This window comes from Colossoma macropomum, unplaced genomic scaffold (assembly GCF_904425465.1).
Source record: "Colossoma macropomum unplaced genomic scaffold, Colossoma_macropomum, whole genome shotgun sequence".
Classification (NCBI taxonomy): domain Eukaryota; kingdom Metazoa; phylum Chordata; class Actinopteri; order Characiformes; family Serrasalmidae; genus Colossoma; species Colossoma macropomum.
In genome coordinates this window covers 16,312,225-16,335,227 of record NW_023494810.1, presented here as the reverse complement: position 1 = coordinate 16,335,227, position 23,003 = coordinate 16,312,225, and the positions used below count along the sequence as shown (strand labels likewise).

Below are 23,003 nucleotides of genomic sequence, written 5' to 3'. Positions count from 1 at the left end.
ACTGCTTCAGTTTTTACATGGTATAAAAAAAGCTCCATGGTTTTATTTTTTGAGGGCAAAAAAGCTCTGTGGAGGATTATTCAGTGTTTCATTGTGAACGAGAATGCTTTGGGTTGTGGAAAAGCACCAGTGAATTGCTGTTTTGGGCCTTGCTGGCAGAAGTGATGGTAACCTGGGGAAAAACAGACGGTTTGAAAGTTTTGGAACATCTGTGATAGCCAAAACTCTGAGGGGATTCGCCAAGTGGTGCAACTCTGTTAAAGTCAAAAAGCTAATGATGCAAGCAGTAAATAAAAATTAACACCACAGCATTGGAGAAATGACATTGTGCTAAAATCAGTGGCTAGATTAGCCTGTTTGGTCAAGCTATTCCTTTAAAGCTATGGTCACATTCTCTGGCCTTGCTGTTTTTTTTGCCAGATCTTTTAAACGATCTTTTTGATTTCTTTTAAAGTCAAGTTGAACAATTTAGATTTATCATGATTTTACTTTTTTCAGTACTTTATTAAAAAAATGCTGACCCACATTGCCATGTCACTACTGAAACACAGAGTTTTATCCCATAGGCTGAGCCTTATTTTAGCCACACCCCTGCATTTTAGAGCAGGAAGTGAGACTGCATCCCTATCCCTCATGGCCACATGGTAAGCAGTTAGATCCAAACTGTAAGTAAATGTGTCCCAAAGTCTGAAAATCAGTGTGTAACATTAAAAATTGTCACTACTGAAATGTATTTTCTGCAATTAAGTAAACTTTTTGTGTTTTAAGGAAAAATATTTGATTTTATGTGTGTACAACTGTAAAAGCTCTGCTAGCTTCTCATGTACTGGCGTTTTTACGTTCTGCTCAAAATTAACTAAAATTCTCACTGCCGAAGTAGTCACTACTGAAACATTTGGTAAAATTTTGGTAGTGTTATGATTGTTTTTGCGTGACAAAATGGAATGTTTAATAATTAGTTTTAATAACAAAAACATCAAAGTATAGAGTCATTCAAAGTGAAAGGATTTTGAAATAAGTTTTCAGTTCTAAATTTAAACCAATATGGTAAAAGTATTGAAAGTATGTATGTACCAGTATGATATTGTAAATGGTATAAGCAATAATTTACGTCTTGATGTGTCTGATGCCAATACCCTAAATGTTCGTACCATTTTTTTTACGTTTGTTGCATTTTAACAAGTTTGCACGATAATCCATAAATGAACTGCAGGGAGCATAAGGTTAGGTGCCTCATATTCTCTGGACGCTAGCTGCGAATGCTATCTGCCTTATGCAGTTGTATGCAAACATTTGGGTCATATCCATAACCCAGGGCTGGGTCACTATATAACAGAACACACACTGGGTTAACCTGATCCAGCATTGCTGGGCTACACAGTCATGTGCAAAATATATGTTTTATTGGTTATCTAAGTAGTCTTTCTAAGAAAACACACTTCAGCATATTGCAATGCACAGTTACTGTTTATCTGCTCATTTTAGTATATCTGGGGAAAAGAACCCATAAAATGTTTTATGGCACATTTTAAATATGTCAGACTCAGCAAATAAACATAAAGTTTATTCTCTGTAGAGAATGTGTTAACTCACTTTCGTTTAGAAAATCAACAAAACGTCATTCATCCGGAGATGTTCAAACTTTTGCATACGACTAAATGTTTTAAGCTATTTTGCTTTAGGTAGTGAAAGTCTGTAGCTCTGAGGATCAGCCTCAGAGGCGAATGTAGTCAAAAGCTAGCATAGCTTAAAACAATGACAGCATCCATCTTGAAGCCTCAATTTTGTAATTTTTTATACATACAAGAATGTCACACAGTGTCAAAAACCACATAAGCTAGTCTATTTGAGATTTCTTAACAACACGGTTTGGGGTAAGTGTGTGATCATTTAGGCTGGCACAATTCTGATTAGTAGTATATATTCTTCTATTTCCTGTTAGCATTAGCCTTGCAGCTCCAGTGCAAAACTAGTGAAGCAAACTTCAGACACTGAACATGTCTTAGCTGACTGACTACATTTGGGTGTAAGGTGTAAATTAGTTTTTTCAGCAAACTATTCTTTGAACCATTATGAGTAAAAGCATTAGACTGTTCTCAGAAGTGGAGGAAGAAGGTATTATGACATGAAAGCTTCTAGGAAGTATCATTTCTATTAGTTGGAGGTAGTTCATCACTCTTTAAACTGCGTCTGTGTATTTATTCTTTTTCTGCATGCAGAACGATATCTTGGAAGGCTCAAGAGAGGTATATCAGTTCCACTGTGACCGAATATATTTGCTTTACTCTTATTTTTGTACTGTGTAACATATTTAGTAGTGGTTTGTTACCCTGCTTTACATTTTGTCATGGTTAACATTGACACTGAATAACTTCCAATGGCAAACTGACAGTAAAGATCCAGGTATGGATATGGAACCTGATTTACCTGATTTACTTGTGGGTGGGTTGCCCAGAAGTACTGTAGCATAGACATCATTATCAGCTGGTAGAACAAACTCTTAAAATTAACCCTCAGACGTTGCCACTACTGCTGATTTAATAAAAGCAAGGTCTAATTTTATGTTAACTATTTCTCAATTGAAATGAATATCGAGAATTTGGTCAAAAGTACAAATTGTAAACTTCAAGTCAATTCCATGTTTGTGCTTATAAGTAGATCAAATATTGTTTTATGATTTGAATTGAATGAAACATTTTTGTTGCATCTTGTTTTAGGGAAAGCCAAACATCCTTTTTGCTGTATATTTGTCATTTATTGGCCTTAAAAAATTGACTAAAGAAGTGCAGACATGAACCTTTAAATCAAATGTAGCTATAAAAAATTGATAATAGCTCTAGACTTCTAAGGGTAGGTAGTGAAAGTCCGCAGCTCTGTTTTCCTCTTTGAGAACCTTGACCAACTTTCACACTGACATTGTCACCATGTAGCATCAACGCACATCTATATGTGCGCCAGTATGCAAGCAAACGCTCAGCAGCCAAGTTATCAATTGTTATTATCAGAAGTAATTTTAAATTTGGGCTGACAGTAATGATGAAATTTCCCATTTACTTTCCCCTTTATTTCAGCCACTGATCTGTCTAACTGAAAGTTAGAAATCTAAATTGTTTGCCATGCTGTAGTATTGAAAAAGCATTGAACTTTTGGTACATAATGCAGCGCTCCCCTTATGGCCCCGGTACACATGTGTCCTCTAAGGCTTTTTTGGCCGGCAATAGAGACTGTGAGGAGTTTCTCTCTGTCTCTCAGGCGGAGTATGTAATTACCCACCCGTCAGGCCGCTCTTGCTAGCCACCCGCACTGCTAATTGACTGCCAGCCTCGTCCGCCTGCAGAGAGCTGCCTGGCAGCGCTCTGATTGCAGAGGCAGCGTGTGCAGCGGTTAGTTTCAGCTACAGAGCGGACTGTGAGGAGAGAGAGGATACTCTAAACACACTAGTCTCGCTCAGCTGTGATGGAAGAAGGTAGTCTGGGAGTCAGTGCTGAGGATGCGTGTGTGCATGTGCGTGGTCAGGGATGGGCAAAATATATAAAATATATACAAAATATATATATAATATATAAGAAAAGCAGTGTTAAAAGCAGACTATGAATTTTAATGGCTTATGGTAATTTCTTAACAGCCAAAATTAGCTAAATATTTTACATATGAAGTACACACTGTGTTGGCTTAATGAGCAATAAGACACACTAGCACATTTCCTGTACTTTTTATTAGCCAAACTTGCAATATAAGCAAGATTATTTGCTTAAATTATCTGTAGTCGGTCAAACAGGCATTTTCATTTGTTCAATTTTAAATCAGTTGTCTTTTTAAATAACAGGAATCAAATGAAGTGCTACATAAAAAGTAAGAAGCACAAGGGGTCATGCCTGATTATGCTATGACATTCTGATGCAGGTGTAGCTGCAGCATTCAGATACAGTGTAAGTGCACTTACCTGCCTCACGATGTACCTTATTTACATCACAAATTGCAACATCTCCCAAAATAAAAACAAAAACTGTCTGATTATTGATTTCATGCTTTGAGCAAAAATCTGTTGATTCCGATTTCAGACAGTTTTGATCGTGCATCCCTAATGCATCCCTAATGCAAATTTTTGTAGCTAATCACAATTAATAGCTTTGGTCTTATTCACTCTACTTGCTCCCATTTAAAAAGGATTGCAGTAACAAACCCAAATCCAAAAGAGTTGGGACAGTAGGTAAAATGTAAACAAAAACAGAAAGCAGTGATTTATAAATCTACTTTGAGCTGTATTTGAGCAAAAACAGTACAAAGACAAGGTATGTAATGTTTTACCTTATCAACTGCATTGTTTTTGTAAACATATGCTCATTCTGAAATTGATGCCTGCAGCATGTTCCAAAAGAAAGTTGGGATGGGAGCAATTTAAGAAAAAAAAACTTTTAAAAACATTGGAAATTGGTGATGCATTTATGCTTGGATTTAAAAGGGGCATCCAAGTAAGGCAGAGTCCTTTATGAGGAAGGATGGGTCGAAACCGCTTTGCCAAAAATGCATCAGTGAAAAATCCAGAGGTTTAAAAATAATGTTTCTTGACCAGCTCAATACACAACAGCAAAGAGCTCATACGGTTGCACAGCTGAACACTTTTATGAAAGAAGAATAGTAAAAAATTCAGCTTCAAAACTGAATCAGTTTGTCTTCAGTCACCAAACAATTATTAAGTGCTGTGAAAAGTAAAGACGATGTAACACTGTGGTAAACATGTTCCTGCTACAAAATATTGTCTGCCATATTCAATTTAATACAGGTCAAACAGAATGTACTAATCACTGCTTTCTCTGTTTATTAGCATTTCACATACTGTCCCCAACTTTTTTGGAATTGGGTTTGTATATAAGTGGACAAAATAAGCTATTTATTTTCAATAATCCCATTCCATTATTTTCACTGTGTTTATGCAGAGTTCTGAACATGAAACTCAGGCAAGGTGATGATGAAAAACAGGTGAACACAGTTTCCAGTTTTTATCACTGGCATCCCCTGAGCCCAGCAGCGGCTGGATGTTCCAACTCCTCTGAGACTGTAGCCTCTCGCACTCATACCACTTTGTTACTTGTTGTTTTGAGGGGAACTGTAGCTTCCTGCTTTGCTGTTGCTTTTGTTAGCTTCTCTCTTGCAAGCTCTGTCGAGCATAGACTGCAGGATTTCTCATATTTCTGATATTGCCACATCAGTGATGTGTTTTGCTTGTAAATGACCTTTGAGACCCATTGTACTTTATTTATTTAGTGTGGAGTCTAGTGGAGTGTTAACACATCAAAATGGACTGAACTAAAGAAACACTTAATTGGTCTCCACCAAACAATAACAGTGATGACTCCACAGCAACCAGTTATTATGTTGTCGCCATCATAACCAAAAACTGTTTTTATTATTGGTTATTATTTGTGTACTTCATTTGAAAAAAGATGCCCTTCAAATTGTGTGAACATTTCATGACAAATTATTTTGTTAGTTGTAAAGCTAACCTATGTCAGATTTGGGGATTTGGAGACCTCTCTGGTGGAAATGTGTAATTGCATGCAACAGGTGGATAAACATTTTGTAGCATCGGTCTTCCTCAGTTAAACTGTCTGATCCACTCATACCAGCACAACACCCACTAACACACCACCACCATGTCAGTGTCACTGCAGTGGTGAGAATGATCCACTGCCCAAAGAATGTCTGCTCTGTGGTGGTCCTGTGGAAAGGGGGCTAGCAGAGAAACAGATGGATGACAGTGTGTAATTGTGGATCTGCAAAGGTCACCCATCAGTGTATTTATTGCATTATTTAATGACCCTAAGGTGTGAACAGGGCCATCTCTGCAGGTGATTAGGGTCCGCATAGATGTCCAGGCTAGAGGAGTGCACTGGCCATGTGTGTGTAATCCTGCTTGCTATGTGTACAATCCTGTCCCTGTTTACTCCGAGGGAATCACTTCATTATCTGACTCTGCTGGGGCGATTATGACTCGGGTTGGATTTAAACTTCAGGTGGAAAGTGCTTTTAGGGAGCTTTTAGGGAGCTACTGGTCTTTTAGAGCTTTGCCATTCTTCTCAGCAGGGAAAAAAACACAGGCAGCTCCTGAATCACAAAGAAACAAACTGCTTAGATCCATCTTAGATCTCAGAGATACGCTCTGATGATGGAAATACATTGAGTCTGCAGCTTTACACTTAGCTTTGTGAGTGGTTTGAGGCTTTTTTCAGATTTGAGGGGTTTACGAGATGATAGATGAAAATGCTTATACTCCAGTCTTCACTCGCATTTAGAATTGCAGCTCCATATCCTGCTAAAAATGTAATATAGAGGGCGATATGTGCACACTGTTCTACTCTACTCACATTGATGAAGGATGATTGAAATTTTAAATATTGTGTGCTGTATTAGGTGCATCTTCAACTAGACAAGACAGAGAGAGTGAATGAAGGAGGGAGAGAGAGAGAGAGACGTGGAATGAGACAAAAAAGATCAAGAGAGCGAGAGAAAAAGTGAGTAAGAAAGAAAGAAAGACTTAGTGAGAGATAAAAGAGAACTAGAGAGAAAAATGGAGCAAATGAAATGGAGAAAGAGAGTGTGTGGAGAGGGAGAGAAAAAGAGAAAAGAGAAAGAAATGGATAGTGAGAGAAATAGACAGAGAAACAGAGATAGAGAAATAAAGAGACAATAAGAGAGAGAAATAGACTGAGAAAGAGAAATGGACAGTGAGAGAGAGAAAGAAATGGACAGAGGTGGAGAAATAGACAAAGAGAGAAAAATGGATAGTGAGAGAGAAAGAAATAGTGAAAGAAAGAGAGAAATAGACAGAGAGATAGAGAAATAGGGAAAAATAGACAAAGAGAGAGAAATAGACTGAGAGAGAGAACGAAAAATAGACGGAGAGAGAGTGAGAGAGAGAGATGTGGCTCCTCAAGGGCCACTAGATAACCTTTACTTCATGCAAAGCCATGCAGCAAGACTCGGGGGAGAACACTCGATAAGGCCGCTTCTATGCATGCGTGCATGTTTGGTTGCTGTATAAGTGAGTGAGTGAGGGCTCTTCTCCTCTCTCCTGCACTGGTGTTAATGTGCTGTTTATGGATTAGATGGACCTGGATGCCTCTGGTAGGTGAGCTGCTCTTGGACCAGAGTGCCATATAAATCTGAAAGGTCACATGGTAACATGGAGTACCTGTCAAAAATCAGGACACACCTACTGTCAGGCTCTGACACTCTACCTGCATGTAGACGGAGTATCTGATATTTATCACATGCTAAGATGACCTATCTAACTCTCAGGATGGATGGATGGATGGATGGATGGATGAATGGATAGATGGATAGATAGATAGATCTTTATTGTCATTGCTCAGTACAAGTACAAGGCAATGAAATGCAGTTAGCATCTACCGAAAGTGCAAATAGTAGCAATAGTGCAAAACAGACAGTGCAAATGTGCAATAACAGGCATAAATATGATGTGAAGGAATAGTAAATAAATTATTTATTATTTGATCACTTGCATTCTGATTGGCTGTCCTCACATCTGTGTATACATTTATCCATCTCTGTGGGAGACTTTTGCTGACCAGCACCAGCAGCAAGCAGTTGTCTTTTCTTCAGTGTAACAATAATAAAGCCTTTTGGAGCAAGATATATAGTTGTTGAATAAAAACTGTGTTTATGTTTTTTTATGTTAAGGCATTCAGGTGTTTTGTGATTGATTGTTTTGCACTTGCACTATTTGGCTGGCCGTTTCCGGTCAAAGTAGGTGGTTCTTGGCCACACTAAGTGACAAAAGCTGTCAGATTTTCTTCTGATCACACTTTTCTTACTGAGATTAGGACACCCTGACTGAATGTACACTATGGACCATATTTACTAAGATATAGTTACAAAACATGCCTGTGCAAAGCTTAAAAACTATTCTTTCTTGAATGACTGGCCTGTGAAAATACTTAAAGGTGCAGTGTGTAAGATTTAGGGTGATCTTTTAGCAGAAATGGAATATGTTATACAAAAGCATGTTTTCATTAGTGCATAAACACCTGTAACTATGAATTGTTATGTTTTTTTAGCTTAGAGTGAGCCCCTCATATCTACACAGGAGCAGATCCACTTCTAACATGTTTTGCCGCCATGTTTCAGCAGTAGCCCAGAATGGAAAACACTGGTTTTAGAGAGTACATTTCATGTTTTTTTTTTCTGAAGCAGCTGTTGGTGCTAACCATTTTGCTAACCATTTTGTGTTATGAGACATTTGAGAACCCACATTTTGACAAATGGAGGATCATGCTTATTATTTAGCTCAAGAAAAAGCAAAGTCAAGTCAAGTCAAAGTTTATTTATATAGCACTTTTCACAACAGGTGTTGTCACAAAGCAGCTTTACAGACAAATCTGGGTCCAAGCCCCCATGAGCAAGCCAGTGGTGACAGTGGCAAGGAAAAACTCCCTGAGAACAAGAGGAAGAAACCTTGAGAGGAACCAAGACTCAAAAGGGGAACCCATTCTACTCTGGTCGACACCGGATAGTAAAAAGGAGGGTGAATCTTCGTCATCAAAACAGCAAAAACATGAAGAAGCAAAACAAAATTGGGACAGGCAGCAGCAGAAAGCCTGAAGGCCACCATAGGTTCTACTACACGCTTGGGGCGAGGGAGGGGTATTCAGTTAATTGAAGTCTGTAACCTCACTGCTAGATGGCACTAAAACCTTTACACTGCTCTTTTAAAACGTGACGACTATTCTCACTCTCACTGTAGTGTGGTAAAATGTATGAAGCTATACTGGCTACTATGACAACAAAAGTGCATCATCATAAGGAGCTTTTTAAGGAATTAAATATAATATTTATTCATTTTTCTTGAAAGTGAAAATATGCATATTTATCTGAAAAAGCACCATACATCATTCACTGCTAACCAGTCAATATCAAGTTGCTTTCTCTCTATGATGTTTATCACATGTTTTGGTGTTACTCGTTTTCTCAAATCACTGTCTCATGTTTGCCCACCCCCTCATGTACTGCATGTGCATGCACCTGAACATTAATTAGTGGAGTCCTCAGGTGTGTTGGAGCCAATCAGGTGTGTTGTGGCTCTATATAGCCCTATTTGGTAGACTGGCAGTATTTCTGATCGGAGTGAATCTATTATTTTTACAAATAATAGATTTACTTTGTTTGTGTAGGTGTGTACACACTTTTGACTGGTACTGTATTCACCATAGATGTCTTTTGTTACAGTAATACAGTCTGGGTTATATTATCTCTGATGTCATTTCTTTTTGATTACTGCTGTGTCAGAGATAGAGCATTTTTGTAGACAGTTATTTATTGATATTATGAACCACACAGGTTCCAGTGAAGGCAATTTCCTGCCAGTCTTTCCTGAATTGAAACTACAGGAAAGTTGAAAATTCAATATTGGGCAGCCAGTGAGAACAGAGATTTTTTTTGCATAAATTGGTCTTAAAGACATAGTAACCAAAATAGCCTGTTAAAGTGTAATGAATAAAAAAGAAAAAGAGAGGATGGAAAATGGTTATCTGAACAGTGAGCCAAACAAATGCTGTAAGTGCACCTCAGGGAAAACAAGTAAGATATATGCCCTTCAGTGTACCATATGGGATAGAACTTTTCGGAAACTGAGAAGTATTTTGCTGTTTACTTTGCCACTTTTTTTTTTTTTTTAACAACGTGGCTCACAGAAAATAGGGGTGTAATAAATACAAAATGTTCAGGTTGTTGGAAAAAAGGTTTAGAGCTCCATTTCAGGAATGTCAGAGCTGTGGCTTCAGGTATAATGATATAACATGTTGCAAACCCTGTGGTAAGATTGCATCATAATGCAGCCGAATACCCAGAAACACAACTCTTTCAAAACACGGGTTGAGATGTTTTCTTTTAACAGTTTATTTCTTGTTTTGTAGGCTGGAAAGCTTGCCATGGACAGAGGATGGGCTATAAATGTGGGTGAGTTGGTAATATACTCATGTAAATATTTATGTGTGTATATGTGTATGTGTGTGTGTGTACATACAGACAGACACATAGAAGTGTGTTTGTGTGCATGTACATAATACATATATACATACCAAGACTACACGGGAAGCACAGCTTCATGTAAAAATTCATCATAACTGAGCACTGTAAGTAGGTAACAGCATGTCTGTATTGCTCGTAACTCATCCATATTTTTGGTGATTACAGAGTAAAATATCTACTGTATGTCACTGCACTCTGGTACTGTTTGTTTTTTGGATATGAGCTGGGTCTGATAGACATTATAGTCTACATAAACATGTTTGTGGATGCCAGTGGAAACACAGCCCATAGGACTCTATAGAAGCCGAGCTTCAATGCAAGTTAATAGCAGATTCAAATACGTGCTATTAGATTAGTGTTTATTGGGCATCAGGCTTTTACAGTGTCTTTTTGGTTCCCACATGGATGCCATTCTTCACTGGAAATCTGTGACGTTATCGTGAGTAATTTTTACACATGAAAATGATCTCAACGTTTATTGGACTGTAGGCTTTTTTTGTCCTGCTTGCAAGCTCAGCTTCTGTATACTGTATGCCTGATCTCACAACAGACTACAAATAAAGACACTGTAATGTGCCTGACTGACATCGTCTCAAACTGTAAATAGTCTGCTATTTATTACTTGTTGCTCACTGATGCAGGAAAGTCATTTGAAAACTAGCATTAGTGTCACTGGCTTGAAAAACTCACAGGCTTTTATGTTTTTTCAATTGCTTTGTGGAAAATATTTTGAATTATGGAGTTCTGAGTTCACTCATTTTCTTTTCAGTTAACTGTAAACAGTAAAGTGTTTTAGTATTTGTCAACATTTGTCAACAGAAAATAGATTCACATTCAAAAGTTTGAAATATTTTCAGTAAAATAAAACCTATTTGGTTGCAGATGAATGCATAAAATGATCCTAATTTGCTGGTACTGTGTGCTTTCACAGGTTTAAAAGAGGAGGAAACTGAGAATGAAGAAACAAGTGTTAAATTTATCTAGAATGATGATTAGAACGGTGGATGAATCTCTATAAAATCGAGAATTAAGTTATAATAAATTAATAGCGAGAATGCCTTCTTTTTCAAAAGCAGTGGTGAAATCTCGAGGCAGAAACTTCTAATTAGATAATTACACTAAATTGTTTATCATTTTAGAATGTCTTATTACAGCTTCCATTCTTTTTGGGCGACTTGCTCTCAGTTTTTCAAAGGGATATGCATGTCTTTCTACACATCCGAAGTTCAGTCTTTTTTCACAATTTCACACTCAATGCAAAACACATCTGATGTGAGCAACTATGTGTCCAATCCACACTGCCTCCAGCTCAGCTCACAAAAACACTTTTGTTTATACTTTTCTAATTAAACAATTCTGTAAAAGTTTAAAACTCGACAGCCAGACCCAGATCATCCCATGGGTTTTATGGCCCAGGGGCCCTAGCCGCTAGGAGGCTTCCACTGGCAATTATGAGAAAATCCAAACAGCTGTTTTCACTCACTCTGGGAACTTTTCGAGCAGCAGAGCAAAAAAATAAACTTCATATTTGTCATTGTGTTACAGCTAATCATAATCCAGATGCTCTTCACGTCTTTGCTTTGTCTTCTCCTCTAGCCACTGCTTAGCAACCATTCCACTATCTGCCAAAGCTTCGGTAAAGCTTTCAGGTTTTTAGCAGTGAGCTAGGGTTCCTTTGAATGTACTCTGAAAACGAAGCTTCATATATTCAAAAGATGTGCCTGGGGATCTGTAAAAGTGAGATCTTTTACAGATCCACCCAAGTTAAAGGAAAGAGTGGCATCATCCTTTTCGGTAGTAATCTGAGAACTGTCTACCTCTGTGCATAGTCAGCCGAGGTAAGACATTAGGTGAAATGAAAGGAAATAAAAAATCCGCACCCGCATTAGCAGTATGCATTAGCTTAGAACGCTTGATGGCTTGGATTTTTAAGTTTACTGTTTGCTTACGACTTTATTTTGTACCTTTCAGCTGTTTCATCCTTACTGGGATAAATGTTTTGCTTGTGAAGAGTGGATGCATTGCATTGGTTGTTGGGTTTGTATAAACCTGTGTTCTCATTAATGTTTGAGTAATCTTGCTATTGTTTTGTGGTAGCTTGAAAAAGGTATGTGCTTATAGCTGTGACGTGGACAACACCACTATGCTGCCATCATGGTGCTGCATAGCCCTCATGTAACCTGCTGTGATATTGTAGATAAAATCCTGACCTCCCAAAATAGGTAATGAAATCCATTTTTAGCTTTGTTTTTGTCAGATAAAGGCCTTATCATTAACAGTAATCTCCTTTAAGACAGAGCTGGAACTGCTTGACAACCACTAGGCCAACAAGATCATCACAGATTAGTATATTGTCATTTTAAATATAGTTTTGAATGTTGTTTTTAACCCCTCAGGACCCTCTAGGCCTTCAGCGAATTAAAATTACAGGTCTGTAATTTTTAGTTTATTTTTATTAAATAGAATCATACTGATATTTAAACTGTGCGGGTATTACAGTTAAGTTGTGGATGAAAAGAAAGGGGTTAAATTATTGAAACACCTAGCAGAAAACTGGCCAATCAGGGATGACTTTTCTCTTTGTTATCTAGGTAGATATAGCTAAGCATGCTTTCCTATTGGTTAGGAAGGAGATGGACTAACGCGTTAGATTAACTACCAGAATAATTGAGACGTGATAGAGAAATCAGCCTGTCATGTTTTGATGTTCAATAGGTGGGACCGATTTCATGAGAAAAAAGGCCTTCTAGAATTCCCAGATATGTCACTGACTGAATACAAGTGCGGCCTTATCAGTGGGGTTATTAAAAATGGATAACAGTGATGGTAGCCGGTAGGAATGTAGTTCAGCGCTTAAAATGTCGGTTTAATCTAGAACAGTCAAAAAAAGTGTGTTTTACAGATTGCCACAGTTTAGCACTGACAAACTACTGGAATCCCGTATCGATGCTAGCAGACGTTAGCATCATTTTTTCCCTCTTTTTCTCAGTCTTTTGACTGAGTTTTGACATTTATGGCCTCTAGTTTTAATAGTCACGGTTCGTCACTGGTTTTAAAGGCAACAATAATGCTTATTCACACATTGCTTCAAAGCGTCATTGGTTACAGTGCACTTAATTATCCGATGACAGCAGAAAATCAGATTTTGTCAGTAATGCGATCAACACGTTTACATGCACTTGGGTAATCAGATAATGGAGAACCTCAGGGTCTCCATGAGTCAGGCAGTAATCAGATTTCTGCTTTGCAACCAGCCAAAAAACTCACAGAAGAAGACCTGACGTAAACGTAATATAAAACTCAAACTTCATGCCATGGCTTTTTTTTAAACATCGAGCCATTTTACCTAAAAATATGAACATATATCATCCAGAAGATAAAAAAAATAAATAAATCCTTTATTTAGCGAAGCATGTAGTTGGTTTCAGCGTCGCTCCAAATGTGTTTTGCTGCCATCTCGCAGCAGTGCTGCATGTTTATTTCGGGTACTGCTGTTTTCACACATGCGCAAACTGAGAAATCTGAAAGAAATCCGAGTAAGAGTCTACATGCACTGAGAAATCAGATCACTGAGCTAAAATCCAGCTCTCTCTATCAGATTTCTTAATCAGATTTCTAGACCTTCAGAGTATGCAGTGTACATGACCATTTGAATGATCAGATAACTGCAGAAATCCTATTATGATCGGATTATTGAGTGCATGTAAATGATATTGAGGTCAGGGCTCTGGTGGTCAGTCTGTTGTTCAGACCAACAGCTTTGTTTGATTTGCAATTTTTTTTTCTTACTTGAATTGAGTTGTTATCTCACAGTGGAAAGATGGACAGAAAGACCTGTGGGTTTCTTCAGATCTGATGCAAGTGGAGCTTGATATTCTGCCATGTCTCAAAGATGAAAGCTTTAAGTACTGTTTATCGGATGGTGACAGTTTTGGTGGTCTACCAGGTCTTGCATGGCTGTAAGGAGTCCCATTTATTCTTTATCTTTTAATCATTTTTTGAGCTCCAGTTTTGGACACTCCTGTTTTCTCTTACTTTTCCCTTCCTTGTGCAGTGGATTATCTTATCTAATCTTATCTAATAATGAACTTGCTTTAATGACATAACATAAAATAAGAGAAGGTTGATCTTTGACTTTTGCACAGTATCATATGTACAAACACAGAGTTAATGACTTGCTATAGTAAAGTGGAAGTGGAAAGCCACTACTTGTGTTCTGCCACTATTGTCTCTCCCCAGCGGCTGTGTGTGTGTTACCCATCGCTAATCCACACTCGTCCTCATTTCTAACTGCTGAGAGTGAAACACTATATCACAATGGCTCCTGCTGGCTCAGCCGCTTCCTCACATTCTGGATCAGACGGAGCCGCCGCATCTGCATTGATAAACATTATTTTAAATAGTCAATAGAAGAACGTTCATTTTCATGCTTCGGGTGTCCATAGATTTCCTTTCTTGTCTCCTCGCAGGACGTCGGGTGGTAATTGAAAGGCGTGAATGGCTGAGTGGGGTTGCGCGGACAAGCAATAAATACTAATGAAAACTCAGCTCATCGCCACAGAGGAGACAGTGGTGCACACGGCCATATAATGAGACTAAATATGGCAGGTCAGGAAAGGACATATTGGATCCGTTCCCTGAATAGATAAATATGCAGCCAATTAAAAAAGAGAGCCTCTCAGTCACTTGGACTCTGAGACATTTGGCTATTGAACACTCACCCAGGTGCTACATATAGGCTTTGTTGCTATTTTGGAAAACAGGTTTTGCTTACTACACAGTTTATACTCGTATCATTACTGTCTTTTCAAAGCCTGGTACCTCTTTACCTATTTTACACCATTTGAAAATGTCCACAGTACCGAAAGAAATGATCCACCATTTCTTGGAATAAGATCTTATGTTACCGTACACAGTAAAGTTGAAAATATTTTTTTTCTCTTACAGAGTTTCCATTTCACCGATACATGGTTTTGTTACAACAACGACGATGTAATACATCCAGTATCAACTCCTTTTGACTTTCAAATCCCTAAATCGTTTAGCAACCCATATTTAGCCCTCCTCTGCACCTATTCCTTTGGCTGTAGTGTTATAAGCTGCATTCCAAAGCTTAGGGCTGCAGCCAAGGTAGGCTGCATTTCTCGGCCGCTACGTCATATTAGGCAGTTTCGAAGTGAAGGACACTTCATATACGGTCTAGAAATGCAGCCTACGTTCTGAGTGATTTCGAGGATGCAACAGATGTATCCTTCCAGGCCTTCGGTTACCCACAGTTCTATATAATATATAGATATATAAGTGTAAAGTGAGTGATTAATTAAAGCATTTGTCCATATATTGTATATCATCCATATATCATATTTTATTTAGAAGTATTTGTATATATGTAGTTTATCATAGTACATAAGAACGTCTCCTCCGTTTCCGTGAAGAAATGAAAAAGCAACAAACACAATGCAATGGGCTCCAGTTTCTCTCACCAGTTCCCTCACAAGTTTCACACCGCAATTGCAAGAGGCGGGACCTTTCTGGTGATGTCACCACACAGCCTCGTTAGGACTGTTCCATTTGTGTGACCAATAGGCTACTAAGGAGGAATCTTCATAGGACAGTCCTACTGAGGACCCGCCCTACCTCAGCTGCAGCCTAGGCTTTGGAATGGAGCTATAGTCTATTCTGCAGTAGTAGGTGAACTGTTACTAGCTGACCTCATTAGAGTTAACAAGGATAGTCTAGCCAGCACATAGCAACGCAACTACATTACATTTATGGTTGAATTTTTCTTATGTAGTCCTTGACATTTAGTATGAATAATGTATGTTAATACGTTGTTATTACATCTAGTTATGGCATCTGCTTCATAGTACTGTTTGTAATGGGATCTCCTCAGTGGCTGTAAATAGCTATTAACACTCAGTTAACACTGTGTTTCTGTCTCAGGAGGGGGTTTCCACCATTGCTCCAGCGACAAGGGAGGGGGTTTCTGTGCATATGCCGACATCACGCTGGCTATCAAGGTAAACAACAACATGGCTAAAGCAGCGATCCTGCCTAAATCTTTACATTTACATGTATTTATTTACTTTGGGGTGGGCAATATGACAACAAAGTTACATCACAATACACTTTTCATATCATGGGTATCATAAGTATAAATGAATGCAAAAGTCGAAATGACCTTTTTGTTGATTTTCTAAGTGAAAATAAGTTCACATCCTCTACTTCCGTGCATTTTAAGGTATAATTACTGTTTATTTGTTGAATTTAACATATTAAAAATGATAAAACATAAAATGTGGCCTGTGCAAAAGTTATGGCCCAGTTTGTATTTTCTGTTTAGTTTTTTTTCCTATATGATAAACCCAGCTAATAAAATTGTGCACAGCATTTTGCTGAAAAATGCCATATTTAAGTTTTTCCCTGTAGAGGATGTGTGTACTTATTTTCACTTAGAATATCAAAAAAACATTCCATTTGTACAGGAGTGTTCAAACTTTGCAGCCAACTGTGCTTCTAGAACACTGAAACAATCCATAAAATCATAAAGACAGATTATAAAGAGCCTGTAAACAATAACAATGAGTGTAGTAACTGCATAAACTGTATAGAACAAGCTGCTTATTGCATGTCAACCCATTATGCCATTATCTTATTTTCTTTCTATTTCTGTTCTGTTTTTACCAGTTGTTTGAATTTCCACCTGTTCCTTACTTAATAATTTGTTCCTGTAAAGGGTGGAATAAAAAAAAAACCTAATTGGACTTTTAAAGTCTTTTTTAAAGACTTTTAAAATAACAAATGTAACCATCACTACATCTACTGTGAACATGCCTGCTCAAATCCTACAGTGGTACCACAGTAGTCCTGAGAGTGAGATTTTCCAGTTTAAAGATGACGAAAATCCCCTTCTGATGCTGTTTCTCGAAGGTGGAAGGAACATTTTAAAGAATTACAAGGGCTTTGGGGGAGATACATGAGGGTGAGCTGTTTGAAATTTATTTTTCCCGCTAGTTGGCTAATGCAGAAAGAACCAAGATAGCTAATGTTACTGCTAAGAAGCCGAATATCCTGTCTGTGTTTATTAGACTCTACATCAGTGCATTTCATGATCATTGTGAGAGGGATTCTCAATAGTTGGATTTTTATGTTTGCGTAGTGCATGCTACGTATTGTATTGAGAAAACATTGGTGGGTAAAAAAGGATACAAATTTGTGAATTGTGTCAACTAGTGAGGCTGAGGGATGCAATGCTGCGCTACACAATGTTACATAACATGACAACATATTAAATTTTTTAAGTGTCTTAATGTATTTTTGTCATATTGCCCAGTCCTAATTACATTGAGCCTCATAGCCATCCTTTAGAAACCAAGTAAATGAGTGTGTCTGACTTCTTCCAAGGGTCCAATTTCTTAGAAATTGATTGTGTTCGCTCTGATCATTAGCATGTTACTGTACCCCCACACTTCTCATTTATTTAACGTCAAACTGCAGAGTCCCAATCCCCCCTCATTTGTTTCTCTCTGCAGTTCCTGTTCGAGAGAGTGGAGGGAGTCTCCAGGGCGACCATCATCGATCTGGATGCTCATCAGGTGAGCAGCGGTCATTTTCCAAACCTGCACTGTCAATCTGCCACTGCAGAGGAGCTGAAACAGTGGACAAGATAATACCTCCAGTTTAGCACTGTAATCAGGCCTCTCACTGCCCGTGCAGCACCTTATTACATTCTACACTGTCCTCACTGTTTAACATCCGCTCTTTATACCTCATTTGAGGGTGGTTATTATTTTTAATGGTGATGTTTAATCAAGTTTTCAGTGTGTCGTTATGATAATTGCGGGTTAATTATTGTGTAATTATGATGATGATGATGATGCAAGATTCCTTGCTGTATATTAGATCGTAGAAAAAAAGGAGTTACACAAAACACTTTAACAGTTGTGTTTTTAAAAAAAGCCTTTCTTATATATTCTTAGATATAAATGAGTGGAGAAACATAGTGGCCCTTTCTCATCAAAGGTACATTTGGTCAAATCTGATTGTAAAAATGAGTCCAGGAAAATTTCACAGGCTGTTTTGTTGAGCATCAGTTTCATCTGCGGCATATCTGTACGATCGTTTGGTAGGAGTGCATGTAAGTTTGAGCATAATAGTTTAACAGCCTAAAGAAACTGCTTGATTTGCAGTTAACTAATCAAAACTATCGTCAGTATCTATAATACCAATAATAAGAATAGAAATACTAATAATACTGCCGGTATATATTTTTTGATACATATTTTGCCCAATTTTTTCATGGTGTGAAAAAAAGACTTTTGATGCGAAAATATTTCATTTGAATATTTTGTATTTTAATATTGCTTTCCTGCATCATGTTCGATGTGTGATGGCCTTCAGACCGAATTCACACCATTCACACACGTTTGGAGGGAGGACAGTTTTGTAATAAGTTTAAAACCCATCCCATGGGCTTCATGGGCACGTGCCCAGGAGCTTGAACCACTAAGATTAAAAAATTTTGCACATGGCAATTCAATACAAAAGTGGATATTTTACATGCACATTGGTATAAACAAATGCTGCAACTATTCCACGTTATTTAAAGAAACAGTACACTGTGCTTTTGTTTTATACTACTGACACTGCCCAAAAAATACAAAATACAAAGTGCTAGCACAGAAGCATCTTATAATCAGCAGTTATAGAGGATTTAAACATGTTGGAAATGCTCTAATAATTTTAAACCACAAGCTTTCACCTTCTTCAGCAGCACTACTGAAACCAGTAGAAATTGGGACTATATCAATCTGGATTAGTATTCCAGAGAAATATAACTTTTATTTTCTTGTACTCAAACTTAAACCTTCTTAAAGCCAGTTTTAAACTGGAGCGACATGGTCCGAACAGCAAACCTAATCTGTTTCTTCAATGTTTTTTTAAATTATTTTCCTCACATTGAATAATGCACAAATCTTATTAAACCGTTAGATCTTTATAAACATGCTTTGCCACTCCCAAGTGACTAAATAAAGTTTATGTAAACAGCATTTGAGCATAGCTATTAGCTCTTTGAAAAAGACAAACAAACTTACTCACCATAGCTCACTAAGGCCTAGCCTAGCTATTTAATTTAACCACCAGTGGGCAGTCTGCCCGCTCCATATGCAGAAGTATCATACAGGATTTTATTTACTTTAAATATATATTTTGGTTGAAAATTTTTACTGGACATTGTGTCCAATGGAGTTCTAATTTGAGTCAAACATCACTATTATAATATAAAAATATTTTTTGTTGATTTGTTTATATCTTATATTTTATATTATATATTTTTATGCCATATTATGTGAAATGAGTAAAATAATTAATCATGATTACAATAGTTTGTGTAGTTAAATATGATAAATAGCACTTGCTCTAGTTCGACTCCATGTAAAAAAGCAGTGCCTTTTTTATAGCTTTATACTTCATCAGAATGTATTTATCATCTTTTTTATTAATAATTCAACTTAAACATAAAAACGTGAATACAGGGTGAAAATGGAGTAAATGCAGTTTCCAGTTTTCATCACCATCCTCCAGCGATAGCAACAGTGGCTGCATGTTCCACCCACCGAGTGTATATATCGTACAGTTGCATGCCAAAGTTTGCCCCTGGTCAAATTACAATCCTCTACAAATCAAAATCCTCTACAGAGGACACACTTTAATGCACAGCTACTGTTTATTTGCTAAATTTAAAAATAAAAAATAAAACATAAAATGTGGCCTGTGCAAAAGTTACGGCACAATTTATATTTGAGGCTTTGGTTTTTTCCCAATATGTTAAACTCAGCTAATAAATAGGAAATGTAGACTAAAATTTGCAATTTTAAAAAGTAAGTTCATTCTCTGTAGAGGATCAACAAAACATGTAATCTGACTGGGGGTATTCAAACTTTTGCATGCGACTGTATGTATTATGTATACAGTCGCTTTATCCTTTGTGATGTAACCTGTTGTTCTCATACCATTATACATATCATGTCTTGTTTTGAGGGAGCTGTAGCTTTCCACTGTCCTATTGCATTTATTAGTTTGCAGGTTGTTGATTTATCCATAGCTCTCCTGTGTGCACTGTTTAGTGTAATCAGTTGAAGGTGACCCCCCCAGATCTAATGTTGCTAATATTCCTGTCATCGGAGGTGTGTTTTTCTTTTAAATAATATTTAAATCTTGGCATACGTCAGATAAACAAATTCACAGCATGACAGTAGCTGGAATTAACTTTGGCAATTACAATATTATAAAGATACAAATGTTACATTTTTATATTGTTATTACAGTTATATATCAAGGATAATTTGAAGCCAGATCACCTGTCCATCTATCTGTGTTCGGTTTCTATTTTATCAATGTTTCATGAACAGAGTCTGATATTGTGTATGTGTGTGTGTGTGTATGTGTGCAATCTGCAGTTCCTGCTGACTCACACAAAGCTGAGAATGAAAATCTGCTGTAGATATCATCTCACAAACGTCTCTTACAGAAACAGTCGTTTCACAGTCATTCATATCGGTTAGTAATAGAACATGACAGTCTGCGCACTTTCCCTGCTGGGCTTTAATGTCACACAGGTTGTCCTTCCAAACTGGACTGGAACAGGAGATTGATTTCACTCCTCTGTTATTACATTATCCTTCAAAAACAGTCCCCACCTCACTGCCTCCAGCTTCTGCTGTTCATTTATAGTCCAGCGTATCACCTGAAGTCACCCAGCCAGTGATTAAGCCCTTATGAGACTCACCTGAGGGGCTTTAAAGCTTTACACTGGAGTCCAGGACGAGTGAAGGTGAGCAGAGACAGAGAGAGAAAGATGAAAGGAGTGAACTCTCTCCGTTCCAAAGTTCAGGACGAGAGGAGGTGAGCAGAGGGGAATAAAGAGATAGACAGAATGAAAGAGAGGAGAGGGGAGACAGAGAGAGAGAAAGAAGGGAGGGAGAGAGAAAGAGAGAGAGAGAGAGAGAGAGAGAGAGAGAGAGATGGAGCGAGAGACCAGGGAGAGAATGGGATGGAGAGAAAGACAGACAGTGAAAGAGGAGAAATGGGGCAAAGAGAATGACAGAGAAGGGCAGGTGGAGAGAGGGAGAGAGCAACAATGAAGAGGGTTGAGGGAGAGGTAGATGGCGAGAGATTGAGAGAGCTTGAAAGAAAGAGGGGAAAGGCAGAGAGACAGAGATAAAGATGAAAGAAGAGAACAGACTGAGTGAGAGATATGGGGAGAAAGGAGAGAGAGTGAGTGAGACAGAGAGAATGCAATGGGGAGAGAGGAGAGAGCTACAGAGAGACATATGGGGAAAGAAGAGAGACAAAAATAGAGAGAGATGGGGAGAAAAGGAGGGTGAGATATACAGAGTGAGGGGGAGAAAGAGCTTGAGAGAGAGAGAGGGATGGAGTGAGAGAAAGAGAATTAAGGGAAGAGGGAGAGAGATGGAGTGAGAGACCAGGGTTGAAAGGGAGAGAGAGTTATGGAGAGATAGACAGTGAGAGAGGATAGATGGGGCAAATAAAATGACAGAGAAGGGCAGGTGAAGAGAGGGAGAGAGCAACAATGAAGAGGGGGCTTGAGGGAGAAGTAGACAGTGAGAGATTGAGAGAGCTGGAGAGAAGAGGTGTAGAAAAGAGAAAGATGAAAGAAGAGAACACTTTCTTTTCCAAAGTTCAGGATGAATAAAGGTGAAGATAGAGGGAGGAAAGGGGAGATGGGAGAGAGAGAGAGAGAGAGAGAGAGAGAGAGAGAGATAAAAGAAGAGGACAATTTTTGTTCCAAAGTTTAGGACAAATAAAAATGAGTGAGGGGATTGAGAAAGACAAAGAGGGGTGGAGAAAGGGGACAGAGAGAGAGAGAGTGATGGGGAAAAAGAGGAGAGAAAGAGATATAGGGGAAGAAAGGAGATAGAAATAGAGAGATGCAGAGAAAACTGAGAAAGAGACAGAGTGATTGGGGAGAAATGGATTGAGAGAGGGGCATGTAGTGATAAAAAGAGAAGAGAGACATACAAAGATAGAGCAGGACAGAGAGAGAGAGAGACAGAGGGAGAGAGACAGAGGGAGATAGAGATGAAAGGCAAGAACTCTGTCCTTGTTCCACAGTCACTCTTTGTGGCACTGAGGTGAGCAGACGGCTCTTAAACAGGCAATCAGCAACACTCTCTCTCTCTCACACACACACACACACACACACACACCAGGGAAAACTTTTCATCTCTGCTGAGCGCTGCACAGCGTCGTGCTCTTTCTATCAGTGAAAACCTACAGCACCTGTTAGAATTTTGAACACATCTAATCAACAGAGAAGACAAAGTCAAAACTAGAAAATTATTGTTGTAAACATGGTGATAACTATAAACACTAACACTCTGCAATGGTACTGTACTACGTAACTATACTAATATAATCTGGGTTGGGTGAAATACTTTGAAACGGCAGTGATAGTTGAATACTGATACACTCCTAAATATATTCAGTAACTCTGTTACAATACACAAAAAACTAACATATTCAGAATACATTTTGAATACATTTACAGTATATCTTGGTTAGGCACATGGGAAAATCTCTTTTCTTATTGTTCTTTGCAGTTACTTATTGGCAGTTTCTTTCATGTGTATATTCTGTTAAGAAGTTTCTTGAAAAAAAAATGCTTATCATTTAAATGAAGCTCCGAAAATTTTTCTCACTGCCTGCTTCAGTCCACGGCTACTCCCATAATCCCCCAAGCAGGAGTCCAGTACAACACAGATGAGAAACTTATCACTCACAAACATGTCTACTACTGAGGAGATTATTAGGTTGATCATCCCTCAAAAGAGCTCAGTAATGCTGAGATAAATAATTGGCTCATCACATTGGTTTATCAGACTACTCAGGCTTTAGTAGGAACTGCAGTGTTTGTTAAGAAGCCATTAAATGAG

At 38.0% G+C, this 23,003-nt stretch overlaps 1 protein-coding gene across 1 annotated transcript in view; it reads left to right on the top strand.

Annotated features, from left to right (window-relative positions):
* The window catches only part of hdac11 (histone deacetylase 11), a 69,436-nt gene that overhangs the window by 12,020 nt on the left and 34,413 nt on the right, over positions 1 to 23,003 (top strand). Inside the window, exons 6-8 of the mRNA XM_036559045.1 lie at positions 9,933 to 9,975; positions 15,991 to 16,067; positions 17,580 to 17,642. Of these exons, the coding sequence (XP_036414938.1) occupies positions 9,933 to 9,975; positions 15,991 to 16,067; positions 17,580 to 17,642 (183 nt within the window). The remainder of the gene's footprint in view (positions 1 to 9,932; positions 9,976 to 15,990; positions 16,068 to 17,579; positions 17,643 to 23,003) is intronic.